Source organism: Mobula birostris, chromosome 5 (genome assembly GCF_030028105.1).
Source record: "Mobula birostris isolate sMobBir1 chromosome 5, sMobBir1.hap1, whole genome shotgun sequence".
Lineage (NCBI taxonomy): Eukaryota > Metazoa > Chordata > Chondrichthyes > Myliobatiformes > Myliobatidae > Mobula > Mobula birostris.
This window is the reverse complement of record NC_092374.1, coordinates 121606441-121618571: the sequence shown is the minus strand read 5'-3', so window position 1 is coordinate 121618571 and position 12131 is coordinate 121606441. Positions and strand designations below refer to the sequence as shown.

Genomic DNA, 12131 nt, shown 5'->3' with positions numbered 1-12131 from the left:
CATTTACTTATATATTGGATATATGACAAAATGATTCCAGCAGTATGACAACAGATATGAACTGAAAACATAAGTTTATTTATTTGCTTATTGAGATACAGTGTGGAACAGGCCCTTCAAGCCACACCTCCCTGCAATTCCCTGATTTCATCTGAGCCTAATCATGGGACAATTTACAATGACAAATTAACCTACCAACCGGTATGTCTTTGGACTGTGGGATGAAACTGGAGTACATAGAGGAAAGCCACACAGTCAGGGGGAGACTGTAAAAGCTCCTTTCAGGCAGCGGCAGAAGTTAAGCTGGGCTCAGCTGTACTGTAAAGCCCTGTGCTAACCGCTACGCTTAAGTGCCACACCAAGACTATCTGGATATGTTAACTTCACAAATTATGATTGCTTTTACAAGAAATAATGTAGATGCAGCAATTTATCAATTTAAACTAATAGCTGGAACAGCAGTCCCCCCCCCCCCCCCCCACTATATTTCTGGCCTTTCATTACTGGCATATTTTAAGTACTCATTTTGCTGTTGGCTGCTATTAAAAATGCAGGAGGAGATTTTTTTTGGTGGTAAAATCATGAAACATACCACAGAAGATAATTATTTTGAAAACTATAGAAGACTGGGTAAGTTTTCCAATTGGATCAGATATTGTTTCAGACATCGATTTATTTTTGATAATATTTCAGTAATTTTATTTGTGTTCCCCTGACCATTGACTATTCTAGTTGTATTGATGAGTACCTTTTCCCCTGCTTATATTTTAATAGTTGTTATTTCTCCTGAAGTATAAGAACAAAAAAAGTGCTTACAAGTTTGTAATTATCACTGCAATTGCCAATTTAATGACTAAATTTTCATTTCAAATGCTTTAAGGAAACTGAATGCAGATTGCTGTGGCTGAAGCATATTTTAAAGTTCAATGTTCAATGTAAATTTATTATCAAAGTACATATATGTCACCATATACTACCCTGAGATTCATTTTCTTGTGGGCATTCACAGTAAATAGAAAGAAACACAATAGAATCAATAAAAAGCCACACATAACAAGATGGACAAACAACCAATGTACAAAAGCCAACAAACTCTGGAAATACAAAAAAAAAGCAATACATATCATTAACACAATTCGTAGAGTTCTTAAAAGTGAGTCCATAGGTTTAGGAATCAGTTCAGTGTTAGGGTGAATGAAGTTGTTCCCTCTTGTTCAAGAGTCTGATGGTTGAGGGGTAGTAACTGCTCCTGATCCTGGAAGTGTGGGACCTGAGGCTCCTGCTCCTTCTTTCTGATGGCAGAAGTGAGAAGAAAGCATGGCCTGGATGGTGGGGATCCCTGATGATGAATGCTGATTCCCTGCAACAGGGCTCATTATAAATGTGCTGGATGGTGGAGAGAGATTTACCCATGATGGACTGCATTGTATCCACTACATTTTGTAGCTGTCTTCCTTTCAAGGGCACTGATATTTCCATATCAGGCTTTGATGCAACCAGTCAGTATACTTTCCATTATGCATCTGTAGATGTTTGTCAGAGTTTTCGTTGACATGCCAAATCTATGCAAACTTCTGATAAAGTAGGTCCTGGCCCGAAACATTGACTAGTTATTCCTTTCCACAGATGCAGCCTGATCTGCTGAGTTCCTTCAGCATTTCATGTGTGTTGACAATCATGTTGTGTTTCCCATTCCAAATCAGAGAGATTTAAAATAGGACAATCAACAGTACTATTTTTTCATGAAAGAAAAAGAAAATCTAGGGAAAAGCGGTGTCAAAATAATTCAAAGTAATTCTCATTTTTTGTTTGAGTGCAGTACACATCAGTGTGTTTTCAACTTTTCATCTAATTGATGTGTTGAAGTGGAACAGAATCATCCAGTTATTTCCATAATTTTACATGCATCTTTCATGAAAGTTGATGCTGCTATTAATAAAGAACTTTGATTACTGTATTAGATCAATTGAGGCCCTGGTTACACTCAGTCAGCAATGTTGGGCAAGTCATGTCACGCATATGCCAGATACCAGAGTACTGAAACAGACAAGTGCAAGCAACTCATGCAGTTCTGAGAGAATTCTGAAGAAGATGAAGGAAACCGTGGCTTATCTACTGTGCCTTCTCGCTAATCAGCAGTTCACCTACAGTACTTTAAAGTGTATGTCCAACCATAAAAAGACCAGAGCAAAATATCCAGGTGTTCATTCATTGGGACGAGAATATGAACCCAAAGTATAGTATAGGTATGTAGGTGAATGAGAGCAAGAATGAGTAACTGAAAAAGGGAGAAGACCCCAGAATACATCTCCTTCACATTTAGTAAATGATTAGACAATGGTTATATATTCTCATACACTAAAAATTACTCCAAAATGTTCATCTACCAAATCAGATACCAAAAGAATTTGATTCATCCTGCATGAAAATAACTTTAAATTTACCACCATAATGTCAATAATTTCTGTAAAATCTGCTCAAGACTACTGTGAAATTCAGATAGTTTCAAGGCTGGGTTCCAATGTTGAGAGTTTGCCCTGGGAGGGTTGGTAGAAATGCAAAGCAGAGGTACAACTGAGGCATTGGCTGATCTATCACTGAAATTGTCCATCTTGAGAAATGGGAAACCATTAACCAGAAGAATGACTGAGAAAATCTAGGCACAAAGCTCCAGTAAGACAAAAGATTTATATCCGAGCTGGTGAGAACATTAACCTACCCCATTCACTCACAGGGTTAAGATTAAATCATCTTCATGAATAAATTGGAAATGACCAGGATACTTTACCAGCAGTCATTAGCTAGATATAAACTCCCCGTAATGACCCCCCTTCACCATTCCCCATTCCCTTTTACCTCTCTCACTTTATCTCTGTACCTGTCCATCACCTCCCTCTGGTACTCCATCCCCTTTTCTTTCTTCCATGGCCTTCTGTCCTCTCCTATCAGATTCCTCCTTCTCCAGTCCCATATCACTTTCACCAATCAACTTGTAGCTTCACCCCTCCCCCCCAGTTTCACCTATTACCTTGAGCTTCTCTCTCCCCTCCCCCACATTTTAACTCTGACTTCTCATCTTTTTCTCTTCAGTCCTGATGAAGGATCTTGGCCCAGCTGTACACTTTTCCATAGATGCTGCCTGGCCTGTGGAGTTCCTCCAGCATTTTGTATGTGTTGCTTGATATATATTGATTGATGAGTTCAGTCCTTAATTCTATCTTTATTTCACTGCGTAATACAGTTTAAACTTTGCACTTAGGAAGCATTCTTGTTTGTTCACTCGTTGAATTGTGTTACTTGTAGCATATAGAACAAATCAAACAGTAATTGGAAGATACTGTACATAATTATTAAGAATATAATAGATGCTACTAGAAGCTTTGTTTTTAGTTCTGGGTTCCTAAAAGGTTATCAAAGATTAGTTAAGAAAGTTTGGAGGAAATATATCAAAGTAATAATAGTAAGCACAATGAAATGTATGTTTGTGAAGGACCAAAAGCTGAAAAAAAGACTATGAGAAGTTGTAAAAGAATCATTCAAAGTTATGTGAAGTGCAGTAGAATAAAGTGCACTGGCTTATGGGGGTGGAAATATTGAGTCAACGTTATCAGAGAGAGAAAAAACAGTAGCGAGATGACACAATTATGTTTTGGGCAATGATATGTGATGATCTGTTGAAGATCGTGAAAGCAGTTTCGTTAGTCATCTTCAAAAAGGTTACTAATTTAAGTAAGCATGAAAGGAAAAGTTTTCAGAGGTATGAGGAAATAACTTGGAAGAGGGATTATTGGGAAGGTCTATAATAAGTGAATGAAGATATTTATGATTCAGACTTAATGCAGATTATTTAAGGCTCAGTTCATAAGTTCATGGATATTTTTCTGCCACTTTGGTCGATGTAATATTTGCTGCAGTTCCCACATTGGATTTTGTAGACCACATTGGTCTTGTCCAATAGCTTGGTCCAGTCTTTTAGTCTGCAATATACTCTCTTCAACATTGGCATATGTGCAACTGTAATTCTACATTCTTGGAGCAGTCAAGCTATCATTTCAGAGATACTTAAAATGTATGGAAGGACAACCCATTTGGTTGCTTCTTGGTTGGTGCATTAACAACCTTGTAGGCGTCTTCGTATGAAGTTCCTTTAGCAGAGAAAACTATCCACAAGGATCCATAAACATCAACTGCTGTAACGTGGCTTACCAACTCTCCCTTGTCTCCACCCATGAAGATCGAGAGGGGCACAAACTTGACTGGGCATCAGTGAAGTCATGGCACAAGTGAACACACGGCATACAAAAGAATTCCTAGAAGCATGGTTTTCCGCAGACACTTTTGTAAACAAATACATAGATTGCGATCTTATTTATGAGCTGATGTGGGCAAAATTCCAGACCACACTGCACGAAGTTCACCACACAACCAATCAGCAACGAGATGTCCTCCCCACATTACAAATGAGTTTGGAAATGACGTCAAATCAGCTGACTAAAAAGTATATAACGACAAGCATTTGGAGGACACACCACAATCAACAGCACACTCACGATATCTCCTCACGTGATGAAACATTTGCAAGTAAATTGCCAAGATCAGAGAACAACTCAACCCAGCCATCAACCACCTGAGCTTCACGTCTTCCAAATAATTTCCAATCTCAACTAATGTTCAAACTCCAAACCACCATCCGTTACTGAACAATTCTATCTCACACCAATCCCAATGGGTTGACTTTTGCCTCACTTGCTCTATTCATTAATTAGCCTAAAGCAATGATCTCCTTTGCCACCTTTTGCCATTCTGTCCAACACTTATCTAGGCTCAGACTTATTTGATTTCCTTGTGTGCTCTGCATAGGACACACAAAGGAAAGTGTTTTCTTGTACAAACAGTTTAGTGCTGCAGCATTCAAACAGTGAATTAGGAAAAGGTATTGACCATTTGGCCCCTCAGACTTTCTCAGCCATTTAATAGAATCAGGGCTGATCTAATCATAACTTCAACTGTGCATTTCCATCCAACCACAGTAATGTTGCACTTACATCCTTTTCATCTATCTCCATTGAAAAAATGTTCACAGTTTCAAAGTCTCTTGATCTTTTAAAGAAAAAAAATGCCTCATCTCTTTTGCAAATGGATCATCCATTATTTTTAAGAAGTGATTGCTTATTTCTAGATTCTTCTTCAAGGAAATGTCTTCTCCGCTTCACTCTTTCCCTTGGTATCTCATATGTTTCAGTCAAAATGTTTCTCATTCTTCTGAATGCCAGCAAATAGGAGTCTAGCTTGTCTAACATTTCTTTATAAGACAACCCATCTCTTCCAACTATTAATCCAGCAAATCTTCAATTAACTACTTTGAGCACATTAACATCCTTCCTTAGATAAGGGGAACAATGCTAAATATAGTCACAGAGTCAGGGAATCAAACAGAAACAGGTCTTCGCCAAATGCACGATGCAAACCAAGAAGACCATTTAAGCCAGTCCTGTTTGTCCGAATTTGAATCATATCCATCAAAATGTTTCCTATCATGTATCTGTTAAAAAACTTTTAAATGTTGTTATTATACCTGCCTCAACCACTTCTTCTGGCAGTTTATTCCATAAATGTACCACTCTTCATGTAAAAGTTCTCTCTCAGGGTCCAGCTGAATCTTTCCCTTCTCACCTTAAAGCTACTCCCCAATGCTGGGGAAAAGACTGCTTGCATTCCCCGTTTCTTCGACCCTCATAATATTATACACCTATTCATTCACCCTTTAGACCTCTATGGAAGGAGACTAACTCTAAGAATATCAATGAATAACATTTTATCAAGGAATAAACTCTAACCCTTCCCAACATCGCCTTCAATACGCTGCTAGGGTCAATGTTAAGGGGGATTGGGGCTGTGGATTTGAAGACAGTGAAGAAAGCAAGTTCATTCCTTTTAAAAAAATGTCACCACTTTAATTTATTTTCTGTATTTTCATTGTTGACTAATTATATACACATATTTTTAAATCCTTTGTTCAAGTTTTGTTAGCGTGTATTCTAGAATAAAACATATGTTAACTTCACCAGCAACCAATCTTCAGACATGAATATAATTTAAAATGCAATCCTGAACAATAGTTTCCCTTGAGTTGTGGACTACGTTGACTGCAAACTACACAATGCTGATTAACATTGATTTTGGGTGTCTGGAGTGTGGCGCGAAGAAGGAGGTGTGTGGAATTTACACGTAATTGAAAGGAAGCATTATAGATACATTGTAACTATAGAAGTGTCCTGCTTTTTCCTTTGCTCTTTGGCATATAAAAATATCATGTAATATTCGATTGCAAAGTCTCTTCCTCCAAGAGTGTTTCAATATGATGCCTGCTGCTCATTTTTGTTGAATAAAACACTTCTACATCTACTAGCCTCAGTGACTCTCTGGTGATTTTGTTCATGTTACAGCAAGTTTTAGTGAGAAGTACAATGATGGAAGCAGGAATAGGCTGCTTCCCCCCACCATTCAGTATGATCATGGCTGATCTGTCTCATGCATCAGCTCCTCTTGTGCTAGTGCCAGACATAAGAAATAGGAGCAGGGGTAGGCCATCCGACCCATCAAGCCTGCCCCACCATTCAATAAGATCATGGCTGATCTGTCCGTAAACTCAGCTCCATCTACCTGTCTTTTCCCCATAACCCTTAATTCCCCTACTATGTAAAAATCTATCTAACTGTATCTTAAATATATTTAGTGAAGAAGCCTCAACTGCTTCCCTGGGCAGAGAATTCCACAGATTCATCACTCTCTGGGAAAAACAGTTTCTCCTCATCTCCGTCCTAAATCTTCTCCCCTGAATCTTGAGGCAATGTCCCCTAGTTCAAGTCTCACCTACCAATAGAAACAACTTTCCTCCTTCTATCTTATTTATCCTTTTCTTGTATGTTTCTGTAAGATCCCCTCTCATTCTTCTGAATTCCAGAGACTCAATATCTCCTCATAGGTTAACCCCTTCATCTCTGGAATCAACCTGGTGAACCTCCTCTGCACTGCCTCCAAGGCCAGTATATCCTTCCTCAAGTATGGAGACCAGATTTGCACACAGTACTCCAGGTGTGGCCTCACCAGTGCCCTGTATAGTTGCAGCATGACCTCCCTGCTCTTGAATTCAATCCCTCTAGCAACGAAGGCCAACATTCCGTTTGCCGTCTTAATAACCTGTTGTACCTGCAAGCCAACTTTTTTGTGATTCATGCACAAACACTCCCAAGTCCCTCTGCACAACAGCATGCTGCAATCTTTCACCATTTAAATAATAATCTGCTTTTCTACAGCCTTCTACACACCAGTCTTTCAAAAAATATGTCATGTGTTGTAGCCTTTACAATGCTCTGTGGCAGAATATCCCAAAGATTCACCAAACTTGCAAGAAGAAATTCCGATGCATGGCAGGTAAAATGTCTATGTCCTTATTTTATAACCATGTCCCATCATTTGAGACTCTCCTACTGGTGGAAAAATCTCAGCACTTACCCTGCCATTCTCACCCATGGTCTTTAAGTGACCTTATTTTAAGAGAAATAAAATCATTTCTCATTATGACTAAGTTTTTGTATGTGAAAATATCATCAGTTTGGTGCCCAGCAAAACTGGGCAGTTAAAGCTTTCAGGAGCACTGGAGCACAGGGTTTCCTTGCTGCCATTGCAAAGGCCTGTTACGCCCTTGTTGTTGGAGTTCAGACTGTGTCTGACTGTCAGAGTACTTCCTGTGCATCACAGCAAGACAAGTATGGCTGTGGGAAGAACAACACATAGCATGGGAGTCAGAACAGTGAGGTCTGCCCTCTAAATCATTTGGCATTTTACTGTGTCCCAAAATTGCAATCTAGTTTTGTCTTACAAATTGAAAGTTATGGGTAAACTTGTGCTGTTTCGTGCTTACATTTTGGAGAACATGATGGACTCAGAATAAGTCACTCTAAGTTCTAAGAATTTTAACATTCTAACTTTGTTGCATTAGTATGTTCTACCTCTTCCCTAACCATTCATTCAGTCATTTCTTTCAAAGAACTGAGGAAAAACAATTTCAGTAAACAAAACAATAATTACTAAACCTACTCTTGATTTGAATCAGTGAGACCATTTAAGTGTGATAATCTCACCGTGTAACTGAAAAATGAAGCTCGGGAAATGCAATATCTAAACTATTACTCTGAAACTTCTGGAAGAAATCATCTTATTGACGTCATGAAAAGCAGTCAGATACATTGGCTCAAATTTTACGTTTGCAATTTTCAGTGTAATATCATTACATTAATTGCAACGGTGTACCAACAAAATAAATTGCTGTCATGAATATTAAGAAACTGGAACTGAATAAACACAACATTTAAGGCACAGATTTATGGATGCCATTCTGTCAGCAAATTTAAAAAAAATTAACCTCATCCTGTTAAGTGGTGGCGTGCAGAACAGCAAATTACTCCTTTAGTGCTTTGAGGGTTAAATTAATATTGTATTGCACTTACTTATGGCGTCTACAAATTGATCAAAAAAGCCGAATGGAAAAAGTGGCTCAGGCAGCTCTCTGAAAAACATCTTTAGTGCTCCGGTGACGACGTGGATGTCCTCCCACTGGCTGTCATCCAAATTCAGCTTCTCTTCTGGGAAAACATGAAGAGAAATGGAACAACTGGTTTTAATGAAACAATTACAAGACACTAATTATTATGTTAATGTTTGCCTACTATCATCAGCAACCGTTAACAGCCTCCTGCACCTAGAGGTTTAGAGCTGTGCAATTTTCCACAGAAGAACATATTCAGTACAATACCATCTGCAGGAATGTAGTGTGCACTCTCGTTCACACACACACACGCGCACACATACACACACAAATAAACGGACATAAAGACTGACACTCATGACTCAAGATGTCAGGTACACTTATACCCATAATGCTTTTGCTGATAAATTAACACCACTTCTGAACATGATTCAAAGCTATTAGCATTCGAGGCTAAGAGGGGCTGCGTAGTGGCAGCAACTGCTGGCTGAGCTGAACTCATGGGACCGGCCTGCAGGCCTTACAGAGCCAACATGAGACATATGCTAAACATGGCAATTGAAAATGAGCTATTACTTTACATGTGTCAACCCTACCATGTACAAGGGAATTAAAGATAACTCCCTTTCTTTGCTTGAATCTAGTGCTAGTTAGGAATGTACAGAAGGAAAAGGGGTTCCCTTTCCAGAAGGATATATTGCTTCTGTGCTTTGAACTTACAAAAATAGAACAAGTATGAAATGTTATAGCAATACACAAGTAACAAGAGGATAAGAATTAATATAAAGCACAGCTGAAAGAATTATTCCGAGCACCATCTTTTTCACAGATCTATCTGTGCCTTGTCGCTGCCTGTAAGATGTCTGCATGTTCTCCCGTGACTGCGTAGGTTTCCTCCGGGTGCTCTGGCTTCCTCGCACAGTCAAAAGACGTACCGATTGTTAAGTTATTTGATCATTGGAAACTTTCCTGTAATTAGGCGAGGATTAAATCAGGGGTTGCTGGGCGATGTGACTCGAAGGGCCGGAAGGGCCTATACCACACTGTATTCCAATAAACAAATAAATAAATCAATAAATATGGGCTTTTATTTCTACTAAAAACAAATGTGCTTATACCCAGCTGTTTTAAAGAAATTTGTAGCTGATCGGACTTAAAGTACAACCTCATAATTGCATTAGTGTGAAATTACATCAGTGTAAAACTGTATCAGATGCTACGCATTGACAGGGACTTTCATTATCTAGACCATCACAACAGCTACATATCCCATTAAAGAAACTGTGGAAGATGTCTTTTGAATAGTAACTAATAGTTTTAAAGTGTAAGTGCCCAGAAATTCAATGGCATTTTGCAATTTCTTTCCCATGGTTTACAACTGACAATTGATTCTTTTTTTTTCGGAGTGAAACATAAAAATGACTATTTGTAGATTGTTTTGAGTCACTTGGAAAATTCGAAGGGGCATTTCCTTGAGTGATTCAACTTTATGATAGTCACAGGACTTCTCTATTGGGGTGTGCAGAATGACATATTTCACTGTGCATTGCAGGGGAATGGACTACATGCTGCTGAGAGTGTCAAAGGATGGGTGCTGGTTAGACAAGGAAGTCAAACCAACATATCATCAGATCAGCATACCTGCTGTGTGAGTGCCATCCTCCCTGCACTCTTCCTACTTCCTATTGACTATCTCAATCTTTGGTCAGGTACCAGATATACATCTGACTGCCTTTTCCACATGTTTGAACTGCAAACTTCGATCTGCTTCAATCTTACAATTCGGATATTGATGCTGGTCTAAAGCCCTGATCGCAATGACTTCCTTTCAAATAAAAGTAAAATCCCTCTCAATCAAACTATGCTCATCTCTGATCCCCAATCCGTCAGTCCAAACAATGCATAGAAGTTGGAGTTCTGTAGGAAAGATTTTTACAATTACCGTAGCTGCTCAAATAACTGCTTCCTTCATATGGTCCAAGGTCTACTCATTTGAAGCAGTAATTTACTTATACCCTTCCAATGTAGTAAACTGCATTCACTGTTCTTAGTGTTGTCTCCTCTACATCAGGGAAACCAAATAATAATTGCTTTTGAGATCCATTCAGAGGGAACCTGTCCCTGTACCTTAATGACCGATCTGACCCTCACTCTGATCTCTTCCACACTCTGACCTCTGATATGTCAAATGAAGCTGGAGAAAACGCACCTTATTTTCCTCACACTAATTGAACAATTTCAGGTAATCAGCGATTAATCTTAGTCTTTCAGTTTTAAATTTCCAACAATCAGTACTTTTTTTCCTTCTGATAATTGAAGATCTTGTTCATCTTCTTCCCCTGATACCTTTCCCAAACATTGACTTTGGCCTGGACTACAACTCTTTGTTCTCCTCCTTCTCCCATCCTTTCTCTACAGCTACACACACAACATGCTGGAGGAACTCTTGAGTTCCCCAAGCGTGTTGTGCGTGTTGCTTCCTCTACAGTTTAAAGCTTGTTTTTATCACTTCTCTTTCTTCATTCTGAAAAAATGTCAGACTCATTCATGCTGCTTCTCTCTTCGCAAGTGATGCTTGACCTGATGAACATTTCCAACAATTTCTGTTATGTTTTAGATGTCCAACACCTGCAGTGCTGTGCTTTTGTCATATGTTCTCTTTCTTGTTTATACTGAATTCAATTGAGTTCAGTCAGTTCAAGATGTTCTACGGTTAAACTAGGAGTCAGTTGCTCACTGGTGATTGCATTATCAGTTTTATTCAATGCCACATAAGTTTACAGTAGCTCATTATGATGATTATGTACAGTAACTACTAACTAGTATTTAACTGCATCTCCCATGTTAACATTCTGGTTTAAAGCACAGTGCAGAAGCTATTGTCATGCAATATTGTTTCTGCCTAAATGGATGCAGCTAACCACGCCACCAATCCTCAGATGTAATATTGTCTGTATGGCTATATTTTGGAGGATACAGTAAATCTAAAATATGGTAAGTCAATAATCCTCTGCAGTTCAGCATACCTTTGATTACATCTAAGCTCCCCAAGATCTGGAGAGTTTTCATATTGTAAAGTCACTAATATCAAAGCTTGACAATAATATTGATCACTTATTTCTGTCAGTCACTTCTCCATTATGTTTCGTAATGTTATTGCTTCATTTAAAGTATAACTAAGACTCTTAAAAAGATACATGAACAATGAAACAAAACATAAATTGGCTAAGAAATTGACAATGATTTTTACTTTGTCAATTTTTCTCATTGTACTTTTTTTCATGCCTCCTGCAGACATTATTTCTGATTATCCATTATTTCCCAATTTCTGTGTTTTTTATTATTTTGAAAGAAAACTCATTTCCAGTAACACTTTCAATGTGATTCATAGGCCTTGTATACATTTGCAGTCTTTGTGACCGCATCTGTTACATCCTTCTTCCTTAACTTACACTTTTTCTCCTTAATTGCTGTTAACTCCAGATTACTTTGATGACCTCAGGGAAATTCATATTCCTGAAAGTTCAGCTGTTCTAGGCTTTATCCAGTGGCCACCTTGCAGAATGTCCCTATTTGCTCTGTT

At 38.4% G+C, this 12131-nt stretch overlaps 1 protein-coding gene across 3 annotated transcripts in view; it reads right to left on the bottom strand.

Annotated features, from left to right (window-relative positions):
• The window catches only part of arhgap15 (Rho GTPase activating protein 15), a 737150-nt gene that overhangs the window by 117747 nt on the left and 607272 nt on the right, over positions 1 to 12131 (bottom strand). For all 3 annotated transcript variants that reach the window (XM_072258610.1, XM_072258612.1, XM_072258613.1), the window contains exon 13: positions 8511 to 8645. In XM_072258610.1, coding sequence (XP_072114711.1) covers positions 8511 to 8645 — 135 coding nt within the window. The remainder of the gene's footprint in view (positions 1 to 8510; positions 8646 to 12131) is intronic.